Source organism: Coccinella septempunctata, chromosome 3 (genome assembly GCF_907165205.1).
Source record: "Coccinella septempunctata chromosome 3, icCocSept1.1, whole genome shotgun sequence".
Classification (NCBI taxonomy): Eukaryota; Metazoa; Arthropoda; class Insecta; order Coleoptera; family Coccinellidae; genus Coccinella; species Coccinella septempunctata.
In genome coordinates, this window is record NC_058191.1 from 35036299 (window position 1) to 35064127 (window position 27829).

The window sequence follows — 27829 nt, forward strand, 5'->3', positions numbered from 1 at the left end:
GAAATCGGCCAATTCCAGTTTGGCTCCGTGACCTGACAACATCGCAGTTCGCGGAAGTATATTCATCCTATTTTCAGTTACATATCCTTATAAAGGGTTTAGTTTATTTCGAACACAATCAAATTCTTCTCAATGATCAAATACAACAAATTATATAAATTGATCGTGTCACGATATTGGTACAAATTTTCACGAATTTTTAAACTCGTGTTTGCCGCTTGTAACATTGATTAAAATTTCTCCACAGTTTTTCACCGAACGTTGGTCAAACGAATTTAACGCAATTGATGATAAATACCCATCACACGGAAAGTATTGATTTGTGCAATTTACATATTGTATTTCCCATTTTGACGTTCCGACAACCCTAATTTCCGTGTGAATATTGGACATGTACCTATATATTCTGGAGCGTTTGTCAATTCTGAAATGCCCTTTGAGGACTACATTGAGAAATGTTTGCATATGATTGAAATGGGAATATGTTGATGATGAAATAAAATATTTATTGTACTCTCACAATTTAAGGAATTCATCAGAAGGATGTTGTTTTTCTTTTATTTGAATAATTTCCATGGGTATGCAGGGTGTATTTTAAGGTGAGGTTTTTTTTTCAACAGAAGGAAGAACTGGTCAAAATGAAGCGTTTCACCAAAAATCACCTATAGATACAAAACTTTCAAAATGACAAAGATGAAAAAAATTGGAAATGATTATCGAAATAGATCCTGATACGACCCTAGACCGTTTGTTAGCTGAGTTATCGCAAAGCAGTGGAAAAAATTTTTTCTCCTGATTTGACCATGTGATTTCGTTTAAGATATTGGCTCGTTCGATATTTACGTGGTAATTAAAATGGAAACTTAGAATTGCCGAATTGTTCTCATTATTATTTAGTAACTTACACGAATTTATGAAATGACTCATTTCCATACCAACTGACAGAAGAGACTTAGGACACAAGTGTAAAAATAGAATAATACTTCAAAATCTCATCAATAAAATTCATCTTAATTTTTCACGAATTTTTTCACAATGGGCATCACAATCTTCTTGTTCGAACATTCCAACAATCGTCGTGAAAATGGGATGAAATGGGGAAACATCATAGCACTTTTTCAATATAACTAACATAAGAACTTTCAAGAAACTGCCTCGATTTTCTACATTTTTTTCACCCTGAATTGCACGATACAACAATTATAATTCTCTCCAATGTGACCTGATGCATCTGATCCGATGAACTTGGTACTGAACCATTCATTGTCCAGCCTTATGTTTATGTTTTGTTTCGTTTTTGCGATGCCGGAGTCACCTTTCACAGTCCCGTACTTGATATTCAATGAAATTTTGTCGAACTTCTAGGGGTTGCATCTCAGCCATCTTGAATATTTTGTATAGACAATTTTTGGTTAAATAACTCATTTTGATGAGTTCTATCTTCTGTAGGAAAAAACCTCACCTTTGAAAGCACTCTGTATATTTTTGATCAAATGCAGCATCCCAGTTATATTTTTTAGTGCAATTTTTCAATACTGGAATTATGTCCAAATCTCAAAATTTATTTTGACTTGGGGTGGGTACAAAATGTTCTGAAAAAGTTTCAATTAATTTTTCCTCAAAAAGTTACGGATAAACTTCCAGCTCGTGTGTGGAATAGAGAGAAATGGTTCACTGTAAGTTGAATGCATTGCAGTCAAAACTCGAATTTTCGTTGATTCGGAAATCTAAGATATCTAAACGTACATTTATACTCGTTTATCAGGGCATTTATCGAATTTATTTTTTTTCAGACTGAAATATGTTCAGCGGCCTTAACTGACGTCATTCATGCAGTAATAAATGGAATGGATGGTTGTTTATTCTGTTTCGGACATGCTGGATTAGGTGAGTAGTCATATAGATAAAACAATTGCTATACCGACCTCAAATTTTTCATTACTTTGATAATCAAAAACGAAAGTTTTTACTACAACTAAGCAAAGAATTCAATTTTGAACTGTAGAAAACTGAATTTTCCCATAGAGACAAACAATTTCTGTTCTTAATTTTCAATAATGAACCCCCCTTCTTTTAGCAGTCATACAAAATAGCAAACCTGCGGATGAATTATTTTGTTCGACGCACTCTTGTTCTCCTGATGAATAGTTCTAAAAAAATTCAACATCTTTTTCACCAATATTCCCACATTCAGTCCAATCAAAGTATAATGTTGGAAATAATTGGATTATTTCACAATGAAATAGTGTATGGCATCTGTCTCAGAAAGTAGAGTCAATTCAACAAAAGTATCATCATTTTCATATTTGACAGATCAAAGATAATGTGTAGGTAATCGTTGATTTGGTGGGTTATATGTGGATACTGCTCGATTATCCAAGAAAACAAAGAGTAAACTGAATGCAAGCTGGAGTTCATTCCTCTTCCGAACAGCGGGACATATAATAACCCATTTCCATGCAAACGTTCTCGAGAAAACGTAGAAAACCCCTCTGCCGACGAGGAAATTCGGCAGAAGTGTCTCGTCACTATGAAAGGCGGTGTCACATCCGTAAATAAGAAAATATAGCGGGAGGAGCAAGCCAAGATTGGCTTTGTTCCCTCGTAATGAATGGATATTTGAATGAAGTTCACGATATCATCTGGTTCCCAACTCTTCATCCACTTTCCGGCCTCCAGCTCACTTCATCACCGCCCTTTGCGTTTAGGTTTTGGCAATTTGGGGTTTTCGTCTTGAATTTTCAAGGGGGTGGATTTTTTCATTATTTCTAAATCGTTATTCAGTTCACATTAGCCCATATAGTTCTTGAAAGTTGGTTTGTTCCTAGGAAAGTCGAAGTATGGTACTCCATTCACTTTTATAAAAGCACTCGTTTGGCCTTGAAAAATTTACAGTGTTCTTCACTGAAAGTGTGAGGTTTTGACGCTAGTTATAACATTTTTGGGTTTCGAATCAGCGCTATGTTGTCCGATGTACCTAAAAGTCTCAGTAATTACGTATTTTTGCAATGTAAGTTTAAGTAAGCAAGTGAATGACTTACCCCAGGTTTCATAAAGCTCGATCAGGGAATCAACGCTTGATTGACGAATAGACGTCAATTTGTTTTCTTTAGATATTTCAGTCATGATCATTCAGAATATCACTTTTGCATCAAATTATGATGTTAATAGGTCCATTCAGTTATTCTCAATTGCTATTTCTTCGATATATTCAGACATGAAAAGGTTTCAGTGATTTAGTTTTAAAAATCGAGTGACTGTCAAATCGTTGATCGACAATCAAAGTTTTATGAAACCTGCTGTTAGAAAATCTGTTAATAACATAATTAACGATTATACAAACTGATGTAAAGATTCCTAATTAAGTTATTTGCTTGGCAAGGACAAATATAAGAATAACAATAATGATTTTTATCACTCCTTTTACACATATAAAATGTTCAGAACAAGTCAAAAAATTATTTGTTACGAACATAATAAATATACAATAATAATAATTTTACAGTTAGCTGAACTCCTCTCGTCCCAAGGGCGGCCCTAGACTGATTTTCTGGGGAGGGGGGTATTAATTGAAAGAACAATTGAAATTTCAAATTAAGACTTCAAATAACACCTGGTAGGTATCACTAGGTAGCATTTGCAGTCCCATATCAGTGTACAAGGAATCTCTCTTTTTCATTTCATTGTAATATTGTTTTTTCTTCGTTTTTTCATATGAAAAATTTGAAAAATCGAATTCGTCGAGACAGTTCAGAGAGTCCTTGTTGATCTGGGTTACAGAGACTCATTTTAACAAAATGCCGACTTTTCGATTTATTTAAAATCGTCTTCAGGGCTCTACAATAGATGGTACAACATTAAGACGTTATTAAAAGAAGGTGGTATTACAAATCAACAAGAAAAATATCAGAACAATCTGGAAGGAAACATAAATAAAAAGTTTTGTATACGAACAATCCACTAAAACAAACAAACATTAATGAAGGGCAAAGAAAAAGAAAGGATCGAACAAATTAACAACTTGGTTACATATATAAAAATATAAAGAGAGTATATATTATTGACCCTTCAATGAAATTAATTGAAGCTACTCACAGAGACCAACTGACAATGTGAGTAGCTTCAATTAATTTCATTGAAGGGTCAATAATATATACTCTTTTTATATTTATATATATGTAACCAAGTTGTTAATTTGTTCGATCCTTTTTTCCTTTGCCTCTCATTAATGTTTGTTTGGTTTAGTGGATTGTTCGTATACAAAACTTTTTATTTGTGTTTCCTTCCAGATTGTTCTGATATTTTTCTTGTTGATTTGTAATGTCACCTTCTTTTAATAACGTCTTAATGTTGTACCATCTATTGTAGAGCACTGAAGACGATATTAAATAAATCGAAACGTCGGCATTTTGTTAAATTGAGTCTCTTTTACCCAGACCAACAAGGACCCTCTCAATAGTTGTCAAATTAAAATAAGGTCTTTAAAAATACATCAAAAAGAAAATACTTTAGTTGCATAGATCAGAGGCCAAAGCCCATTGGTACCGACTTTCAGCTCAATATTGCCGCTAGCTCTCCAAAAAACTTCCAATGGACGCTCAACGTCAATCATCCTGTTTGGTCGATCATTATTTAAGTCAATCTCGCATTGGGACACCCTTTATAGCCTCAGAAACTTAATGTACATGAACAATTTTCATAAGTTCTGAAATGTTTTCGAAAGAATGCCTCTACGAAGTGAATCCCCACGGATTTTTTCGAATAAATTTCGTCAACAAGACGATGCTGAACTCCGCTAACAGGAACTCCGGAGCATCTGGTAATCACTACAAAACACTCTTTTATAGCAGAAATTTTAAGCCGCCCGGAGCCCTGGCTAATCCGAATTTAATGATATCGAGCAGGGGAAAAATCTCCGCGAATTCTGGAGACGATTCGAAAATATACGTAATCCTTTAAAGTGGATATCTCTCTTTATAGACGCAGTATTTATTCCAAGTTCCGGATTAGGCCCCTGAAATACGGCCCGATAGTATGAGGAGTTTCGTATGCATGCAACGTCTCAGTCGGGGCGGAATCCCCTATCAAATTGCAAATTTCTCGCGATTTTTGCGACCATTGTTCAATTTTGTGTTCGGGTTTCTTCGGGCATCCATCGGGAATATTGCATTATATGCAATTTTACGCCCGTTGGCGGGGCATAATACATCCTTCTTCGGAATATATTCCGAAACGTTGATAAGAAATACGACCTTATTCGGGAAGAATAGCAAAAATAGAAATCGATAATTCACTCAGCTGGCTGATAGGTTGGGAAAATTCAATGAGGCGTTGAATAACGGAACTGACGAACTCTGACAGTCTCACACTAAGTTATACAGGGCGAGTCTTTCTACTTCACTTTTATTTCATCGTTGAACTTTTACCTAAATTGATAATTTTTTTCCCTAAATAATCCCTTCACCTGGAAACTTTTGGAGTGATTAAACAGAACTCGAAGTAAGAGAAAAAAGCCATTTCGCACTGTTTGATTATTTTTCAACTTCCAAAAACTATAGAAAAATCTGAAATTTGATAATTCCATGAATAATATCGGTATTTCATGAATTGTTGGTGAATTCTTAACAATTCTGACAACAACTTATTTAATTTATCGAATAAGTGCATACATCATGCTTTTAGACATCTTAGCTGTAATTAAGATATCTAAAAACATGCTGTTAATTGTTTATTCATGTGAAATTTTTGTTCAAAGGTGAAGTTCATCTTCACTTGAAACTTCCTTTAATTCCTTTTACTTATATTGATGCAAGATGATTTTTTTTGAAGAATTTAACATTCTTGTAATTATCTGTTAATTCCGTCAAGAGATACCCATTCCCAACCACTGCATCATATGCATTTCATTTTCGGGTTAATATTTTTGAAATCTACAACTGATGCAACTTATTCAAACTTTAACCAAAGAAGATAACAAACATTAACACTCCTCAAGCTAGTTCATATTATGATATTATACTGATCTCTTGTATTTTCCATGCAAATAACTGGAATTGTTATGCCTTCAATCAGTTTGTATAAACTTCAATTATGTTCGTCATATATATTCCGAAGAGATTCGACATTGTGATAAAATACGTAATAACAGAAACTTTTACGTATAACGGGCAACATAGCGCTGATTTAAAACCCAAAAATGTTTTGACAAGCTTCATAACCCCACATTTTCGTACTATACAGAGTGAAATGTGTCAAATTTTCATGGCCAACCGAGTGCTGAAATAAAAGTGAATAGAGTATATTCAACAGCTGAGAAAATGATCCAGTTAATTTTTTGATCGACCGCAATCACAAAATACTGTAATTTGTAATCGATATCAACGCAGAAAAAATAAAACGAGACAGTATTGTTGGACTTTCTCCGATAGAACAAGGATAGAAGGGAGCAAATGACATCTTCCATTATCGATTTGATCGAATTTCATTGCATTTAAAAAATTATAGACATAGAGACATGGACTGAGCATTCCACTTCGATCTGTGCATGAAATACGGTCAGAAAAAGTGACAGGGACAAATTGAGCATCAGGTCAGCTAGTTGCCTTTTTCTAGAATTTTGATTGATCCACACTCACGTCTATGTCAACAGAAAAGAGGCAGGTATTGGCCTGACGATGACTTCTCTCTCTTTCTATAATAGCCAACTTCATGGTGGTATTGCTCAATCCATGTCTCTATGTCTATGTAAAAAATTGACTAGTGCCTACAGATGTTTTTAGGCGATTTATGAAATTTCAAAATTATTCATCCGAGCCATAGACATAGAGATATGGACTAAGCAATACCAGCATGAAATCGGCTATTTTATAGAAAGAGAGAAACGATCGTTAGGCCAATACCTGTCTCTTTTCTGTTGACATAGACAACTAGCTGACCTAATATTCATTTTCTCCCTGTCACATTTTTTGTCCGTATTTCATGCTCAGATGGAAAGGGAATGCTCAGTCCATGTCTCTGTGACTATGAACATAGTATATTCGATTTGTCCAACTCGATGATCTTCTCATAAATACAATAAACTTAGGCCCGTTTGCACCAATCGCCCTTAAAATGAGTACTCAACTGAGCGTAAATTAAAGTTGATGGACGCTTAATTTTATTGTCAGTTGCACGACTGCGACTTGACAGTATCTTAAGTAAGGAGCCCTTAAGTTTTCATATCTAGTGATATTTCAGTTTTTTATTTTGGTGCAACTTCATCCTAGTGCAATAAAGCCATTTCATTGGTTGGCCGGTTGCCGATGATGGTTGTCATTTCATTAACCTAACTTTATTGTCTTGTCAGCCAGTGTCAAGCATAGACAAAGTCAAGTCAAGTAAACTATTATATTATTATCAAAGAATGACAACTTTTTGTTACTGAATTAGCATTATTATTGATTATGAAATGGATTGTCAAATAAAAGGTACTTGACGTTATTAGAAAAACCACAGCAGTTCTGTAGCCAGTTTATGAGTTCAATAAATTATTTAAGGTTAGAATCCCGCCCTTAAATACCTAAGTGGTCATTACAGGAGCGCTTAAATTTAAGGCTAGCTTTAGCCATTTAAATGTCACTTAACAGTTGGTGCAACGTAATTTAAGTTAAGGGTTCATTTCAAGGGACACTTAACACTAATAACTAATAACGTTTGGTGCAAACGGATCTTATAGACATGGACAGGCTATTTTATATCCAATTTTGTCTCTTTTGTGTCCACATAGAGGTGAGTGCGGACCAATCAAAATTCTAGATAAAGACCACTGCATGCCCGATGTTCAGTTTCTCTCTGTCACTTTTTTTGGCTAGCCGTATTTCATGCATAGATAGAAAGCGAAGGTACAGTCCATGTCTCTATGTCTATGATAAATACTGTGTCCATTTTAGATCCAAACAGCAAACAGAAATATTAAAATGGTTGTGACTAGCACCAACATTCAAACCACGCACCTAATTCACTCGTAAAATCTAGCTGATTTTGTGAAGAATCAATTTGACAACAGCAAAAGACAGTTATCGTCACAGGCGCTTATGTTGTCATCTAATTCTGTATTCCTAAAATTGATTCAATCCCCCTCTATCTAGTATTGGTATCTATAGTGACAAACAGCCTGACGAGAAGAGTTTGCGGACGAAAAGTGTATGCGGACGAAAAGTATTTGCCTTCAAAAATAGTCTACTTTCCGTTAGGAAATTAGCACGTAAAATGTCGGTTTATGTTAGGGTCCAGGAAAAAATAATTTACTTTTATTTTTTCGACTGCTCTTTCTACAGTTTCATCCCTCATAACTCAATCGACAATATCAAATATCGACTGAATATAACTGCCAGTATAGCTCTGGTGCCCTGCCACGTTACAATTCGTTGATAAACATTAACAGCAATTCATTAATCATTTTTGCCGGTCGCGCAGATATGGTTCGCAGTAAATTCCAGCTATGCCCGATAACTTCTGCCTTTCTGGCCCGCACTGCAAAACGAATATTCCAAACTTCTGCCGGCTGGGTTGTTAATGAGATCATTCTACCCGTTGATAGAGCCCAAGGGGCTCGTTTCTGGGCAAGTCTATACGTTATTTAGTATCATTGCGTGTCTACCTGAATGAAACCATCAATTTGAATGTTGGCGAAGCCGTCACATCGGCCGAGTTCTGATTATTACTTCGCTACAACGCGTTTTTTGTCGATGATCGATGGAAAGATTGAGCGAGCTCATTGACTGGTGGAATCTATCTGGCAGAATCGCGTCATTCGCAAATTTCTCAGATGTTTTCAACATTCTGAAGGCCGATATATTCATCCTCTCTACAAAGTCAAAGTCGTTTACTTTCGTTAGTGACGTTCTGTGACTCTTTTGGGTATACAAGATGTTTCAATTGTTTCACGAGTAAACGGACATATGAGACACATTCGTTTGTCCGTTTACTCGAAAACGGCGCATTATAGGAAAATATTAGAAATACATTGATTTTACAAAACGTTTTTTGTTAAAAACATTTTTCGTTACTTGAATAGTGTAGTCGTTTCTTGCAAATTTTTCAAATTTTACAACAAACCAGCTGTTCGAGGAGATCCAATGTCGATGTTTAGTTGTTGTTAAAATGCCTAGAGTACGTGTACGCTTCGAAGATCTTCATATTTCCATTATAAATAACCTCGTTAACATACCCAACGTTAACTCCCTCATTTTCACTTCTTTCCCAATCATTTCAAATTTGGCCCACGTCACAACCTGCGATAACGTACAATTAACGTTGGCGTGCTGCAGAGTTATACACCGCACAGGTAAGACTTCTTGTGAAACGTTCACTCCCGATAAAGAGAACAAATCTCACCGCCCTTTAATCCATAACAACGTCGGAATAATTACCAATTTCCCTCGATACTTGTTTCAATTCCGATGATTAATAACCACCCATTCAGTAAACATAATCATGCCGTGACTGGGGGCGACAAAGATGAAAGTCCTCAGTCTCAAAGTTTTCAATCAGGTGAATTTCACTTTCCTTCGTCTTTGAAGATCGCTCGTTAATTAGGAGAGGAAATGGTGGCGAATAAGATTGATTCGAACACTGAGAATTAATCTGGTAATTGGAAGACATTATTGCTATGATGGCAAAGATCGCAATTGTGTGTTTGATTAATCTTCGATACGATAATGTACTTAAGGTGTAAGGTAACATTTACGTCATGTCGTAACGTTCCAATGTTTTCTTCAATTATCTTTTTCATTAGCTTAGACTTATCCAATAACCAGAGCTGTGCCAAATGCTTGTTTCACTTCAATCGAAATACAAATCACTTATTATAAAAAATATATACAAATGACTAACTGACAAAGAAACTGCAACACCCAGAAGGAGCTGTCTAAATTTTAATTTTTTTTTTGTGAAACATAGATAGTATAGCAATCGGTAAATGGTTAAAATTTGAAGAAAAAAAACGGGTTTATATTTTTTTTTATTAAATTTGTTAATAATAATAATAATAATAATAATAATATATTTATTGATCCTCTGAGACATATAAACAAACATGTATAGGACAGGTCAAAAAACAAAAAGAAAACAGAAAAATTACCTTCTTTTTAAATTCCTTGAGTTCGAGAGACTTAACACATTTTGGTAAATGATTAAATAATTTGATACACTGATATTTTGGTGAATATTCAAATCTAGTTGTTTTATGTTTGGGAATGTGGAATAGTTCCCCATTTCTGGTACTATAGCTGTGAAAGCTGGAAAGTTTTATGAAGTCCCTCTCATTCTCCTTAAAATACACCAGGCACTTAAAGATGTATACACACGCCACTGTTAGAATCCCACTCTCTACAAATGTCGGACGACAAGAGGTTCTGGGATGGATATTGAACATCATTCGCAAGATTCTTTTCTGAGTTAAGAATACCCTATCAACATCAGTGGAGTTTCCCCAGAGCATAATATTATAGGAAAGATGGCTGTAAACAAGACTATAATATATGTTGACAATAGCGCTTATAGGAAGTGAGTTTTTGACCCTGCTTATTGCATAGTAAGAACTATTTAGTTTCTTACAAACGGAATCGACATGTGCAACCCATCTTAGATTGGAATCGATGTAAATACCAAGAAATTTTGAGTGCTGCGCCGACGAAATGATGTCATCCATATGACGTATAACTAGAACTCGCTCACGACCCCTCAGAGTGAAATGAACACATTGTGTTTTCTCAATGTTTATTATGAGTGAATTTGAACGACACCACTCAACAAAGCATTTCACCAACTTACAACACAGTTCCTGAAGGTCATCAAAAGTACGAGCAGTTACCAACATAGAGGTATCGTCAGCAAACAAAAGTATTCTGATGAACTTGATTAGCGGAAGTAGATCTGAGAAATTAGATGAATTAGCCATCATCTTTCTCAGATAGTCAGGTAAGTCATTAATGAATAGTAGGAAAAGGAGTGGTCCCAGAACGGAACCTTGTGGGACTCCAAGGTTCAACTCTCGTTCGGATAAGATAATGTGTGTCAATCGCGATTATTTATAAACTCCCCAACACGTCTTGGCATTGATGCAAGACGTGTTCTTGAGGGATACTATCCCAAGCTACCTCTACTTCGTGTCTCCGAGCCGCCAAAGTCCGTTGGGGCTGGGGTAAATTTCCAAGCTTTCTACCCATGATGTACCAAACATGCTCTATGGGCAAAAGATCGGGGAATCTAGGCGACCATGGCAAAAGATTCACATGGGTCGCTTCACAAAAGTTTAAACTATCTGTGGTAACATGAGGTCGTGCATTATCTTGTTGAAATATTGAATTCTCAAGCCGGTTAAGGTAAGGGAGAACATTTGGCTCCACTATTTCTTGAAGGTAACGTAGCGCTGTCATGTTATCTCGTATAAAGGCTAAAGGTGACCTACTTCCATGTGCAATAGCACCTTATACCGTGACGCCTACTGTCCGGTGTTCATGACGCTCAACATCAAAATGATGTTCACGTCTTTCTCCTCGACGTCGTCTTACCCCTTTTCGGCCATCATGTGCACCCAAGGAGAATCGAGATTAATCAGAAAAGACGACCTGATGCCATTCCATATTCCAATGTTGTCGTTCTTTGCACCACTGTAATCGTTTCCATCGATGCTCAACCGAAAGAGGTAACACAAGATGGGGTCGATAATGCTGCAGTCCAAAAGAACTTATACGGCGGTAAACTATTCGAACAGTTACAAGATCTTGTTCTCCCAACCACTCAGCCAAAGATCGAGTTGTCGCAAATCGGTCTCTAATGGCCATAAGTCTCAGACGCCGATCTTCAACTTCATTTGTGTTCGGTGCCTACTCTTCTTCGATTTTGGGCATTATCAAACCACGCTTGACAATATCTCATAACAGTAGTTGGATTTCTGTTCGTACGGTTGGCGATTTCTCTTTCAAATTTACTTAGCTGGCGATAAATTCCGCACACACGTGCTCTAGGCATTTTAACAACAACTAAACATCGACATAAGATCTCCTCGAACAGCTGGTTTGTTGAAAAATTTAAAAAATTTGAAAAAAACGACTACGATATTGGAGTAATAAAAAATGTTCATTTTAAAAAACCTTCACGATTTTTTTTCCAAATTTTAATCATTTACTCCCTGCTATACTATACATGTTTTACCAAAGAAGATTTTAAATCTAAACAGCTCCTTCTAGGTGTTGCAGTTTCTTTATCAGTTAGTATATGTATATTCCTTAGTAACTCTCACAAATCTGAATGCTTTGTTTGAATTATTTATCCCACTAGAACACTGTTCAGTTGTATTACATGACCTTTTTTTTTCAGGAAAATCTTATACCATGTTAGGAACACCAGATAGTGCCAATACGCTGGGCGTCATACCATGTGCGATATCGTGGCTCTTCAAAGGAATCAACGAACAGAAATTGAAGACAGGTGCCAGATTTTCGGTGAGGATATCAGCAGTTGAAATATGCGGACCAACCAATCAGATGCGAGATCTACTGTCAGGCTATTCGAACGGTGAGTAGGAAATACATGGGAAAAGCATTATTCTCATAAATCATTTCTGTTTCCCCTGCAACTTCCATTTTTTTGCGCCGAATCTGCTAGAATGAGTATTCTTGTATTATGTCGAGTATGCGATTGTATGTAGATTGAAAAGGGTCTTCCAGTTTTTTTTTGGGGAGTTTAAGCCAAACACTTTTAAAAGATCGTCATTGAAACAAATCACGAAATTAAAAAAGAATTATATTTTGATTAGGTTTCTTTCTGGGTGCAGAATGGCGAATGCGCAAATAGTTTTTTCGAGTGGGTTACCTATTCAAGGCCTCAAAAACAATATTATTATGCAGATCAATAGATTCATTTTAAAATTATCAGTACCTAAGCTTGAGAGTGTATAATCATTTTCTAGTTATTGAATGAAATGTCAGTATATTAACAGTTTTGATGCCGAATAGAACCAAAAAGATGCGAACACCTATGAGTGAGAAAGTTTGGCGAAATTTTTGGCTAAAGCTTTATTACTATACTTCTTTCAAATTTATTTTAGCAGTCGGTTGGCCATGAAATAATTTTCTCAAGTTTTTGTAACTAGAACGAAGTTAGGTTGGCACTCATGAAATGTCGTTAATGTCATAACGCCGTTGCCACAACTAATATCAATTTTCATTACGAAAATGCCGAAAGTAATTGAAAAAAGAGGTTTCAGAAAGTGCTATGTATTTAGAATTCAGGTCCGCTCATTCAAATAGTTATACCCTGATATTCTAAAATCCACAATACGTCAGACGGTAGCGAACATATTCAATGTGAGAGAATTTATATAATGTTTCATCTGAATCTAAACGACATATATTTCAGCTGGATATTTCCACAATCAGAAAGATTGTGAATGAAAAGGATGACAAAGAATTTTTTTCTATTGGAAGACCCAAAAAAGTGGTGGCATTTGAGAATTTTATGTTTGAGTGAATTAATGCGAAAAGTTTACTACAGGATTTTCGATAAATGTCATCGGATAATAAGTTCCTAAAATGGATATTTCTATTTTTCATTTGACTTGTCCTATACAATGTAAATGTCTTAAGGTACTAATAAATACCTATAATTATTATTATTACATCAATGTATTAAGATGAATAGCCACAAATACGCGCAAGTTGCCCTGTTACTTGTTTATTCATGTGAAATTTTTGTTCAAAGGTGAAGTTCATCTTAACTTGAAATTTCCTTCAATTCATTTTACTTATATTGATGCAAGATGATTTTTGTTGAAGAATTTACCATTCTTGTAATTATCTGTTAATTTCTTCGGTAGATACCCATTCCCAACCACTGCATCATATGCATTTCATCTTCGCGTTAATATTTTTGAAATCTACAAATGATGTAAGCCAAAGAAGATAACGAACATTAATTCTCCTCAAGCTTGTGCATATTATGACATTATACTGATCTCTTGTATTTTCCATGCAAATAACTGGATTTGGTATGCCTTCAATCAGTTTGAGTTTGTATAAACTTCAATTATGTTCGTCACATATTTTCCGAAGAGATTCGACATTGTGATAAAATACGTAATAACAGAAACTTTTACGTAGAACGGGCAACATAGCGTTGATTTAAAACCCAAAAATGTTTTGACAAGCTTCATAACCCCACATTTTCGTACTATACAGAGTGAAATGTGTCAAATTTCCATGGCCAACCAACTGCTAAAATAAAAGTGAATGAAGTATACATTCACTAATGATTTGTAGATTACAAGCTTAGTAAAACTTCCGCAAACTTCCTTTGATACTTTCCTGGAAAGAAGTATGAATGCGACCCATAAATCATGATGTACATGCGATAGCGCATCTATCCAGGAATGCTATCCAAAAACAGATTGCGGATAACCCTTTATTCACAGTCTCGCCACCAAAAAACGTGGCAAATTTCCGAATATCTCGAGATAGACTTTTTTTCCAAACTATATTCACATTTTGAGAAATACGTGATTACTAAGATCTTGTTGTGGTACGGACAACGTAGCGCTGATTTAAAACAAAAAAATTATTTCAAAAAGCGTCCTAACCTCACATTTTCGTCCTATACAGTGTCGAATGTGTCAAATTTCCAAGACCAATCGACTGCTTCTATAAAAGTGAATGGACTCTACTGTTCTTATCGCTGATTTTAAGCAAAAGCATATCGGTGTGGCAGTGAAATTCTCAATTTTTGACCGACCTGAAAGATTTTCCAATCGCGAGTACGTCTCGCACTAATTACCACTTCCAATTAGCTATCTGATCCAGAGACCGGAAAAAATACATCCGGATCTCGTTTTTCCCTCTTCCGTTCCGCAACTTCCTAATGAAATTTCGACTAATCGCCGGGACATAATGATTTATGTATCTTGGGAAAATTAAAAAAACGGAAAATCCTCACCCCTCGACCCGCACCGGCATAATTGAAAAATTGAGGACAATTAATTCTTCGCCTCCAAGTTTTTGATTTAATTGAATGTTTTGTTTCGAATTTTAAGCGGGGGTAGGGGGCTGCGGACGCGTTTCCTCGGATTTCCGGGATCCGGCGGCGGCCGGGAACTTTTCCAATCTTTCCGCTTTTCCGATCTCCGGCCGTCCGTCTTGCGTCAATGTCCCGACGATAAAACGCATCTGCGCCAACGTTCGTTCGTGTCGCCCGGTTCATTCCGATCGGGTTATTCTGAGACAACAGCCGATTTTATTGGCTCGTAAACTCCAAAAACAAGGATAAAATACAAATTGGCGAATATCTTCCGTGGCATTAATATTTCTTCGGGGAAATTGCCCCTTATACGATCGCTCATCGGAATGATATTCTTGGGGGGTGGGTGATACGAGCAGTTGGAGTCGGATTTTCATGGGTTTTTTTTTTATTCAAGGGCGAGCAGTAAAGATTGCGCCGAAGGGAAGATAGAATCAGCGTATGGCTTGCGTTAAAATCGAACAGGAAGTGGAACCTTGCTTATAACATCAGATTTAGGTTGTACAGCGTGATACTTGAAAAAATACGAAACACAGAGAGCAAGTGTGAACAATGAACATTGCTCTGTCAGGGTTGGGCATTATTTGCATGACTTTCAATTAAATTACTTTTTTTTTCATGTAATTGACAATTGGTGGTTCACTGACATGCATGATGCTGAGGTATTTTATAATAAATTAGTATTTCGAATAGGCTGTTCAAAAATTGATAAGTCTGCTTTTTGAACTTCAATCAAATTTTCTGTATTTTTGTACAGGGCATCTCAAATTGCTTGATTTTGGCTGTTTCTGGTACTTCTAGACTAGATAAAAACGTTGAGAGGAGTCCTGGGCTGGATTTTCGTGAAAAGTCCATTAGTTTCAAAATATCTCCATTTGTCTTGATAATCAAATCTTCATATTTTGTTGATTTCGTATAGGTGCCATAACTTCTTGAATTTCTAAAAGATCTAAAAACCATAAAAACTTACCATAGGCACTTTTCCACTGGGAATAGCACACTATATTATTTTTCCTTAAATCTTTTGTACTAAGGGTGAAAAAAACAACTCTTCATATATGGACAGGAAGACCTTTGAAACATTTTTCAATAAAGTTTATTACTATTTCTAACAACTTCTTTTTCTTTTAATTACACACTTCTTTTCATCCCATATCATAAAAAAATTACCTTGTCGAAAATATATACAGGGTGGGTGTTTCAACAGTATATTCTAGAGGTCAAAAGAAACCCTTTTTCCCATACCATTTTTTCCGATTCAGCCCTGGTAAAGAGATATAGCCATTTTAAGTTTTCTTAATGAGCTGTGCCTCCTATGGAAAAACAAAATTACATTCAGAATAACTATCTAAATCTGTGACACTACACATCTGTGGATCTTTTAAACAGGATTGTATTCAGCCAAAGTACCTAATTTTTCGAACTTCACAGATACTTTTTAATTTTTGAACACATACTCGTAAATGGTGTATTTTACGTGAAAATATGAAGAATACTTTCATTTTACAAAACGTTCAAATATTCATTAGGTAGCGTCCAACTTAGTTTCAAGTGTTGGGTTCTTTGAATTTTTGACATATTTATGGTACGTAATGGTCATAATGAGATAACTGGAAGACGTGGGTGATATCTTGTGTTCGAAAACGAAAAACTATATTCCGAAATCCATTTCATTCGATAAAACTGTTCGTGGGATAGAACTGAAAATTATATTCTTTATGGTTCTTCAACAGCCTGTATCTCTTAAACCTAGCCGATTCGGATAAAAAGTTTTTTTTCCCCTCAAGAATTCACTGTTGAAAATTTGTACGTGACCAAGACTCACCCAGTATCGATACTCGATATATTACTTACATCTTCAAAGCAAAATCAGCATAAATGTGAAATAACCACTAACTGTTGAGGCTCACATACATTATTCTATGAAGGAAGTGGACAATTTTCATAAAGATTTTGCTCTAGATTATTTCCAAAAAGAAGCATTGCCATAGATATGGGCAACCAGTATATGGGAACGAATGGTCCTGTTACCTGGCCATCAAAATCACCAAACCTCAATCGTTTGGATTTTTTCGTGTGGGGATATGTTAAAAATGAAATTTTCAAGACTCCAGTCATAGATCTGATTAGTGCAGATAGTCAGGAATACCATCAGAGACGTTTCCAACGTTATGCTGTTGAATACAGTGAATTCTGTCAGAATAATACACTTTTTGTGAGATACTTATATTGAAATTGATTATAGAAATTCTGTCCACGTTCATTCGAATTGAGTGTTGAATTATATGGTTTCACATGGTTTTATTGAAGTTATAGATGTATCAGCTAACAAATGAAATTTCAATTCTTATCATAGAGATGGAGATTTATTGGGAGTAGACATTTTGGTGGTCAATGGTTTCATAGAATTCCATCAAAAATTGGAATTTCACTGAAATGGTGGTTTTGCCTCAAGTATAGGAGTAATATAGCGACATATATTGTTTTTGTTTAACATGAGATCAAAAAAAGATATCATTCATATTTAAAATGAAGAAGTTATTTTTATTCCACCCTCAGGAAATATGAAAAGTTGAATAGAGTGTCGTATTTCCAATGAAAAAGTGCCTGTAGAAAGTTTTTCTCAAGACAAACGAAGATATCGTGAAACGGTTTCCACTAATGGACTTATAACGAAAATCCAGCCCAGTACTCCCTTCAACATTCCTCCCTGTCTAGTGTAGAAGTACCAGAAACAGCCAAAATCAAGAGATAGCCTGTACATTATGAAAAACTGAAATAATTTCTCTTCTGTCCTCGAATCACCTGATAAACGTCCCCCATATTTCTTGATCGCGAGTCTCAAGAAACCCCACGTAAATCACGATTATGTTCTTGTCGAAACCCGTGCAATTCCTAATATCTTCATGGCATGTCGACTGGGCCGAAGTGAAAACTCATATCTAAAACAATATCAGGGATTAAAACACAAACTGACGGTGAAGGGAAACCTGAACGTCTCATCTCTCTTCTTCTTCTCCTCTCTTCCTACGTACCAGAACGATATCGCCGCCGCGTGTTCCTGTACTAACCAGTCGGAACACGTATTTCGCGGGGAGGCAGATGTGGATCAGAGTTTCGGGGGGGATTCTTATTAGCGCCGAGTGCATCACGGGGGTTGTAACAAGGTGTCTTACAACTTTTACACTCCAGTTTTCGGGGTATATCGCGATAAGTCCCCGGTTTAAGCGGGTTATGGGCGCCGAGATTTTCCTGTTTCTTCCCTTAATCTTGAAATATTCAAATCTCATCATGTTGAGTGGGAGAAGTGCCGGTTTGGTTTCGGGAAGTCGAGTAGACGATCCGGAATGTACTCAATCAGTTCTCAAACGTAATGGGATTTTCATAGTTGATTATTAGTAAAAATGCCCCACCACCGTGTATAATTAACCTAGGAGTGAATTCCATTGAACGGGTAGAAAAATATAATGAGGAATTCATCTCAATTTGGGTTATCACAGCATATGCAAGTTTAAACTGAATAATTATGAGTTTCATTCATGAATTTTTCAAATGCACCGCGGAAACTATTCAAAATCGTTCTTCAAATATGAGGTTTTAAAGTTTAAATCGCTTCGTTTTTAGTTTACGATTTGGCAACAGCGCGTACTAGAAAATAAAAAGAACAATAGCTTGTTTATAAAATAACAGCTTTGGATGTACAGCCATCATAAGGCGCGTACTCACTGGCGAGCCTCAACAGCAACCGGCCATAAAAATCCCATAAAATTTTATGACCTTCCTCGTTCGTCGCAGACTTCATAGACAGCCATCTTTGTCTATCTCATCAAGATAGTGTATTTGTGTTCCTTTATTATCAACGCATATTTCAGTCGATGTTGCAAACTTGTGCAATAGAAACAAAACGCTTTAAATTTTTATTTTTCATTTTTAATTACTTAAAATAATTTATTTTGGAAAACGGTTGAAATGGTTATTTCGAAATGTGACGTTTCAAAGATATTTCATAAAAAATACACCATTTTCGTCAGAAGGAGTATTTTCTATCACCTGAGCACCCTAGTAAATGCAAATGGTATGATATGTGTGTGATCCTTTCCTCGAAAAAAAAATCCAGGCAGTCTTCCCCAAGTTACCATAAAATTTTATCTGAAATAAAAAAAAAGCAGAAAAATGTGACATAATAAATTAAGTTTTATATATCAAATTGACCTAAAATTCACAAACCAATTCGAAAAAAATTCGGAAACTGCATATTTTCCTGGGAAGATCAAAATCAGGAACTCTATTCCAGGGATCGCTAACTAATTCTTGGTTGAAAAAGTGCAGATATTCCATTCAGTTTACCGAATGTCCTTGACTCCTATATTCGAATTAAGAAAAGAGTTGGACCATAATGGTTTACGCGACTTCAGTCTTGAAATCGTATTTTTTGGCATACAGTATTGGAAATGAGTCGGGAAAGGATTGAAATTTAGTCTAAGAATTTTTAACTGAAGTCTGTCAACGAATATGAGACGGTACAATGTTTGAAAGAACGGGTAACCATTGAGTAGGTGAAGATTTAATAGTTCCAGTTATAATTTTCATAGAAAGATTTAGCAGTGCATCACTTTTTGCACATGAGCACTATTAACCCAAACGGAGCAACAATATTCATCAGCCGAAAACACCAAAACTAGGACTGCTGTTCGAAGAGTTTTATCAGCATCCCATGAAGTACCAGCTAGTTTATGCAGGATATTATTCCTAGTTTTCAACTTCACACGCAAATTTTCCCAATGGGCTTTGAAATTCAGGGAGGAATCCAGCTTAACTCCTAAATATTTGGGACTGAAGTTGTGTTCCAAAAAAAGAATTACAGAAAACTACTCTTAATTATCTAAATTTTTGATGATTATTCAATGGAAACACGCAATCTCAGTTTATTTGGGTTAGGACGCAAACGCCACTCGAAAAAGTAATTCCTCGAAATGTCTAAATCTTTAGATATATTATTCTCTATACATCTAACGTCAGAATGACGGAATGCGAGAGCAATATCATCAGCGTATATAAATTCCTCAGAAGAATAATTAGTTGAGATATCAAACAGATATAAATTGAAAAGAAGAGGTCCTAAAACTGATCCTTGTGGAAGACCATCAATCAAAGTTTTGAAATTACTACTATTATTTATTATCATCATCAACAAAAACACGGAACCTTCTATCTGACATAGCATGTTTTAATAAAATTCATTCAAGTTTCGGAGACCGAATAAGGCTCATATTTCCTCAGCGAGTGCGCAATTGTTCCTGAATGAAACCCCCATCGACATTATTAAATTCATACATCCTAGCGTATCATTACAACCACAAAATTCGCAACAACATGACATTCCATTATTAATATCCCCATTTTGTTACGTAAAATAATAACAGAGCAAGGGGCTAATTCACTTCGTTCATGCGCGATTAAAGGTTGCATGCCGTTTTGACAAAGGAGAATTTGATCGTTAAACTCGTTTTATTAAATTACAACAGGATATTTTGCCCGCATACTTTCCGGCCTCCGTTCGGGCCGACTAAAATAAATATGCCTGTCAGAAACTATCAGCCCGAACAAGACAAAACCTCAACAAAGGGTATATTTCACCCTTAACGTCAGAAAAGTAGATATTATGCGCGAAATGGAATACCTGTGTAATTATTTCAGAGGAGAATGCAGCCAAGAATACGAAGGAACGTGTTTTCTGTTCGGATTTGCATAAATTGTTTCGTTGTTCAGTCGCGTAAAAGATAAGGATTTCCTGTAATTCAGCGGAAGGATGAAAGAGTGGAATAAGTTTCGGCTAATAATCCCACAAAAGTTGGGGTGAATTGAAAAAGTGGGGCGTGAAAATATGTCATATCTTAAAAATTTATTGACCATCAGCTCTCTACCTACGTGAAACGTGAAAGAAAGCTGCGCGAGAAGTAATCATTGCTTGGTTCTAGAAAGTATCAGCTACAGAAGTACGCCATCTATCGGCAAACGCTCTAATTACGTGGAAAATTAGGCGAATTACAGAACAGTGAATAGAGTTTTCGTATTCCAAAATTTACACATAGTTATGTGTAAGACATAGTAAGAAAAATAAAGAAAAAATACGAGTAGACATACAGCGAGAATATGAAGAACCACATGAATGAAATCCAAAAGCCCAAACCTCAGTTAAGAACTGCAAAAAAGTGAACGAAGCGAAAGCAATGAACAACATTTTTGGTGAGAAATCTACTGACCATTTTACGGACTCCAGGGGCGTAGCTACCGCGGTATCAGCGGTATCAGTGATACGGGGTCCCCAGGCTTTAGGGGCCCCCGAATGTCTGTAAGCAAAAAATTCCTAAAAATGTTATCCAAAACCTCTTACAGGTTTTACAATAGCATTTTTGAGAATAACTGCTAAGACAACCATTCATTTCAAAATCCCGTTCATTACACCGAATCGATCATTCAGATAGATACGAATACTTAAAATCTGAAATTCAGAAAATTCGTGCCATGAAAGAACATTTAGAATTAGTCCTGATAAAATTCAATAGCCTTGCATCCAGTTTTCCGGACGATATAACTGCATGCCTTTTATTTTAGACCCTTCCGGTTACAACTGCAATCGCTGAAAGGAGTTTTTCAAAATTAAAACTCATAAAATATTATCTGAGTACTTCTATGGGACAGGAACGGCTGTCAGGCATGTCGTTATTGTCAATAGAGGGGGAACAACTAAAAAAACTGAAATCGTCATCAGCTATGGCTGATTTGATAAATAGATTTGCTGAAATAAATGCTAGAAAAGCGTATCTTCAATTTTTGGTATTTTTTGTTTATTATTTGTTTGTTTATCATTTTATGTTGTTTGTATATTATTTTATATTGTTTGTATGTTATTTGTTTGTATATTATTTCGCTCCCAGCACCAAGTATGAGTTAAGAACTTTTAATTATAATTACATATAATCATTTCGATACTAATCGAACATTTTTTGCTACTTTTATTTTTACTTCACCCTTCCTTAGGGCCCCTCAACACATTTTGATACAGGGCCCCTCTAAGGCAAGCTACGCCACTGACGAACTCCTAACACTCAGGAAAACATTCAACTAAATCAAATTAAGGACGAAAACAGCTAAATCACAAACATAAATCAATCATCAACTTGTATCCCAAAACTAAGTCCAATAATTCAAAAGCCGCCCACATAAAAAAACGAAACTTTCTGGTGGATTTTTTTCAAATACGTTTCTGATAACTTTTAGCCTTCGGTGGTGATGATGCAGCGTTTAAATTGCTCGAATATGTTTCATTTCGGAATAGTGAATTCGCACAATGGCCTCCCCTTTTCCTCCACCCCAGTTAACGGGGAATTATGAATACATAGGCTGACTCCCTTTCACTCCCTTCATCATTATAGACTCATTATATTCGAGAAATTATGCAAAATGGGTCACAAGGGGCAACCACCGCGATCGAAGAAAATTGTTCTCTCGTTTTCTGCAAGAGTTTCAATTTTAATCAGCGTACTCTCGCCAAGTTTTGTTGAAGGATATAATCTTCACTAATAGCGGATCGAAGACATTACTCAGGGTAAGGAACAATCAGCGGAGTTCATCGGTGTGTGCTGATTATATTTCCGTGAGAAATACAAATTCAAATTTTCCTCATGTTAATTAGGAAGACTAATTTAAAAATTTTGACATGAGGTGAAGCTTAGAGCTGAGATTCTTTCCAAGGTCGAAAAGTTTCAGAGGAGTCGTTTACTATTAATTATTATAAATATTTGTGAACTAAATCATATTTGTAACCTCGTCATTCTGAGCTCTACACTTGTTTCCAGAAGAAATTGGGTTTTCTGGTCTGATCAATTCAAAATATTTATGGGGAGTCCGGGAGAGTTGAACCCCTTTTCACTCTGGAGCTACTTAAGTTGTATCTGTAAATGGTTACATCTCATTTTTTTCCGTGAAGATGTCATGCCCATATAGGTAACAATAGATAATAGTAGAGGGATGTTGAAATGAACTTAAGTTGTATCTGTAAATGGTAGCAACTCATATTTTTGCGTAAAGATATCAGGCCCAAATACGTAACGATAGATAATAGTAGAGTGATGGTGAGATGAACATTTTGAGAACAGCAATTCTTCTTTTAGCAACCGAAAATTGGCTCATGTCTCCCTAACCCATAGGAGAGTTGAAAAGGGGACGAAAGAGACTTGACCATAAGTTTGTTTATCAGGAAAAACATTGAAAGAGAACAATTTCCAATGACCAACGATTGTCTATGTCAAGGTTTTAACCATCAGATGTATCAGCTTATGAAAAACATATTTTCTCTTTTAGAGTCACTCTCCCTTATTTCCGAGATGTTTTTTATTTTTTTGAACTTTTGTATTTTTTTTTATTACTCAATATTTTTTTTAACAAACTATTATATAAGCTCAGTAAGGGAAACTTGGAACACTGGTTATGTCTCCCAACCATAACATGGTTCCTCCTTACTTATGGAAATTTATAAGAATGTTATCTTTCCCCACCCAGAAACCACAAAGCATCAAGCAAGAGCAGGTGATTGTTCCGGGACGAGGGTCTGTCGGATTTTTCATGCCTCAACCCGCAACTATGATGGATGAGAGGCGAGCTCCCCGACGATGTGCCCATACATCATTTCACCTTTGTTTATATTTAATCTTCCACCTGATACGCTTTTACAAATTTCAAACTGCGGCGTTAGATCACGACCTGTGTTTAAGTGCACGCGAAATCTTAAAAGGTCTGTGTACTTAGCATTTATTGCTTCTGTTTTTTCACGCCCCTTCGTAGCTCCAGCCGTCAAAATTAAAGGGCGGTGAATTTATAATTTTCCGGGGACTCGTAGCACCTGAAATTAGGTCGGGGATGAGCAAGACAAATTTCAAACTGTTTCTCGGTGCCCATCGGGGTATCTTTTGACATTGACATTCGAGCTACCGGTATCGTAGCTTGCGACATACTCGTACCAAGGCGCAACTAGTGGCGACTCCATTTTGGCCGCCATCAGAACAGTTCGGTAGTGAGAGGGTTGAACGTGATTTTGTTGTTAGGAAGTAAGAAATTGAATAATTTTTGTTTGTTACACTGTCTGAAAAGTTTAATAGGTGCGTGGTGTAATTTTGTTTTATTGCTTTCATTGATTAATATTGTTTTACAAACAATGAGCCTCTTAATAATAGTTGTAAAAGTTTCAAGAAAATATCGGTTGAATAGACTAAAAGTGTGTGAGAGACTTGACCCATGCTATGGTCGGGTGACATAATTAGTGTTCCAAGTTTCCCCCACTGAGCTTAGATAATAGTTTGCTTCAAAAAAAGAATATTGAATAATATAAATAAATATAAAAAATATACAAATGTTCAAAATGATAAAATACATCTCGGAAATAAGGCAGAGTGACTCTGAAATAGAAAATTTGTATTTCATATGTTGATACATCTGATGATGAAAACCTAGACATAGACAATCGTTGGTCATTGGAAATTGTTTTCTTTCAGTGTTTTCTCTGATAAACAAACTTATGTTCAAGTCTCTCTCGACTCCTGTTCAACTCTTCCATGGGTTAGGGAGACATGAGCCAATTTTCGGTTCCTAAAAAAAGAATTGCTGTACTCAAAATGTTCATTTCACCATCACTCTACTATTATCTATCGTTACCTATTTGGGCATGATATGTTCACGCAAAAAAAGAGTTACTAGCATTTACAGATACAACTTAAGTGGCTTCAGAGTGAAAAGGGGTATGGACTCCCCATAGTCCCCATACACTAAGGCATTATGGCAGGTTCATTCAGTATTTTATTTGGAGGACGTAGAATCTGTAATATTTCGAGTTTATCCATCAATTCCTGGGCACCTTGTACATTCGAATATATCAAATTAACTTCGCAAACCCGCATCCTTGGGAAGTTTTAGTAGTGAAGAAAACTCCCGCATCTCTGAAGTGACCATTTTCCTTTCCAGACTCGGAACAATCTCCGGGGGTTTATTTGCGAGACGATCCCTTATTTGGAAACCAGCCGCCACACTGCGAGCTAAGGGTTCCAACTGCGGAGAAAGCAGCGCACTACTTGGATGCTGCACTGGAAGGAAGGGCTCCGACGAGGGAAGACTCCAGGGATTCGCATCTTCTTTACACTTTGCATGTGTATCAGTACAGTGTTGCCGGAAAAGGAGGGGGTGAGTACGATTTTATATTTGTTATAAATAAGTCTGATTCTGTAGATTCTTGAGGTCAAAAGAAATACTTTTTTCTTCTGCCATTTTTTCCGAATAGACTCGGTTTAAATGATACAGGCTGTTGAAAAACCATAGAATAATGTTATTTTTAGTTCTATCTCACAAACGGTTTCATCGAATGAAATGCACTTCGGGAAATAGTTTTTTATTTATTTGATTAATCTTTTTCAAACACAATATATTACCCACGCCTTCCAGTTTTTTCATTATGACCATTACGTACCATAAAAATACCAAAAATTCAAGCAAACCAACTCTTGAAACTCAGTTGGACGCTATCTAATGAATATTTGAACGTTTTGTGAAATAAAAGTATTCTTTATGTGTCGTTTTCGAGTAATTTGGTGTTCAAAAATAAAAAAGTATCTGTGAAATTTGAGAAATTGGGTACTTCGGCTGAATACAACTCCACCAAATGGTGAAAAGGTAAGCAGATTTACGAAGATATGCTTAATACCCTTGATGATCAATAACGTGTATGCGATCGTGAAAAATTGGAGTGCAAGCTTCAAAGGAGGTAAATTTTCCATTGAAGATAATGACCCATCGGGAAGGCCAGTTTCTGTGTCAGTACCCGAAAATATCTCTGCAGCTCATGACATGATTTCATCAGACCGTCGAATTGGGCTAAAACGGATATCTGAAGCACTGAATACTTCATACGAGCGCGTTCATCATATAGTTCACGTCAATTTGGACATGAGAAACATTGCTGCAAAATGGATCTCCAAATGTTTGAATGTTGACCAAAAGCGTGCAAGGGTAGAAGCATCGCGTTCGATCTGTGCTCGATTTGTTAACGATGTAGACTTCTTAAGCCGAATTGTTACTATGGATGAGACTTGGGTACATTTCTACGATCCAGAAACAAACCAACAATCGATGGAATGACAACACTCTGGTTCTCCAAGACCTAAGAAGTTTCTGCTGGAAAAACTCTTGCTTTAGTTTTTTTGGGATTGCCATGAAGTAATCGTGATTGATTTCTCGGATAAGGGTGGAATAATGACCGGAGATTTCTATTCGACATTACTGACCACTCTATGAGAAAAAATTAGAGAGAAAAGACGCGAAAGCTATCCAAAGATGTCTTCTTTTGAAGGACAACGCCCTTGCATACAAATCTCATGTTGCCATGCAAAAAATTCGTGATTCAGGGTTTGAATCATTAGAACACCCCCCCTTATTCACCAGATTTGGCTCCATCCGACTATCATCTCTTCCCTCAACAAAAAAAAAAGTTTACAAGGTCGCAAATTTTCTTCCAACGAGGCTGTAATGAAAGCGTTGGAGGTTTGGTTTGCAGAGCAAGAAGAAAAATTTTTTTGAAAGGTCTAGACACGTTGCAGGTTTGCTGTAATAAATGTATCCAATTAAGAGGAGAATATGTTGAGTAACGGTTGAACACATTTTGTTCTTCTGTATCAACCTTGAAGACTTAAGGATAACACACCTAGGAAACAGAACACCCAGAACTCCTATGGTGAGGTGAGAGGCACACCTTTCTGTCGACTTGTGGCATTTTTATCAGCATGTCACAGAGTTTAAGTCTCTCCAACTACAAGCGGACGAACAATGGGTCACGAGGCCTCAGTTGAGCCCGGTGGAGCACCGCACGTAGAAGAAGAAGAAGGAAGATGTTGAGTAATAAAATATTTTGACATTTTGTTTGGTTTTATAGTAGGTTTAGAACTTTTCAATATATCCTCATATAACTAGATGTAGAGGAGTAAGATCTGTGATGACCTCAAGTGTTCTAGTTCTCTTAGCTCCAGTGATGCACGCACATGCAAGCCTCTGTAACTTGTCGAGTATTTTTCTCATGTTCGTCTGTGTGCTTTAGCAAATCTGAGTAATATATAGGTTATTGCCCCTCAGCTGTGGCTTCTCGGCTATGGCTGAGATCAAAGTCAGGTCAAGAAGCGCCCCTTCAGAATCATATCTAACGTCTTGACTGTGATTAATTGTGAAATTAGGCAAGTTGCTCCATTTCCGCCGAAATAATTCCATTAGTAAGTTTGATCAATCGTCGTATAACGGGAATCCGATGCGCGGGGTGAAACCCGACCAATTTCGGTAATTAACACGTTCGTTAAGCGATTCCCGTACCGGCGGCGGGCGTCCGCGGTTATGCCGTGTTGCCTCCCCGCTTTCAGCGACTGAAAGGCGATGTTCGATATAAATTTCGGAATTCTTATCGTGATCCCCATTGACGATCGGCCCCGGGAATGAGTTCGAGAGTTGGAGTGCGGAGCGCTATTGCTCCCATTCGCGAGCTCATAATTAAATTCGAATTTTTCCGAAGGCTCTATTCACGGACGCCGAATGGGAAATGGGAAATGCGGTTGATTCACAGGTCGAACCTCATTAGGAACGACTAGAGAGATTTTTCACATCGAGTTTCGTTCGTTCATCTCGAGAGCCAGTATCAATATTTTCTAATTACATTTCCAGCGGAGTTGGATCAAACTATTTCTGTAATCTG

At 36.4% G+C, this 27829-nt stretch overlaps 1 protein-coding gene across 2 annotated transcripts in view; it reads left to right on the forward strand.

Annotated features, from left to right (window-relative positions):
• The window catches only part of LOC123309359 (kinesin-like protein CG14535), a 397934-nt gene that overhangs the window by 362596 nt on the left and 7509 nt on the right, over positions 1–27829 (forward strand). For both annotated transcript variants that reach the window (XM_044892442.1, XM_044892441.1), the window contains exons 7-9: positions 1794–1887; positions 12361–12558; positions 25069–25284. In XM_044892442.1, coding sequence (XP_044748377.1) covers positions 1794–1887; positions 12361–12558; positions 25069–25284 — 508 coding nt within the window. The remainder of the gene's footprint in view (positions 1–1793; positions 1888–12360; positions 12559–25068; positions 25285–27829) is intronic.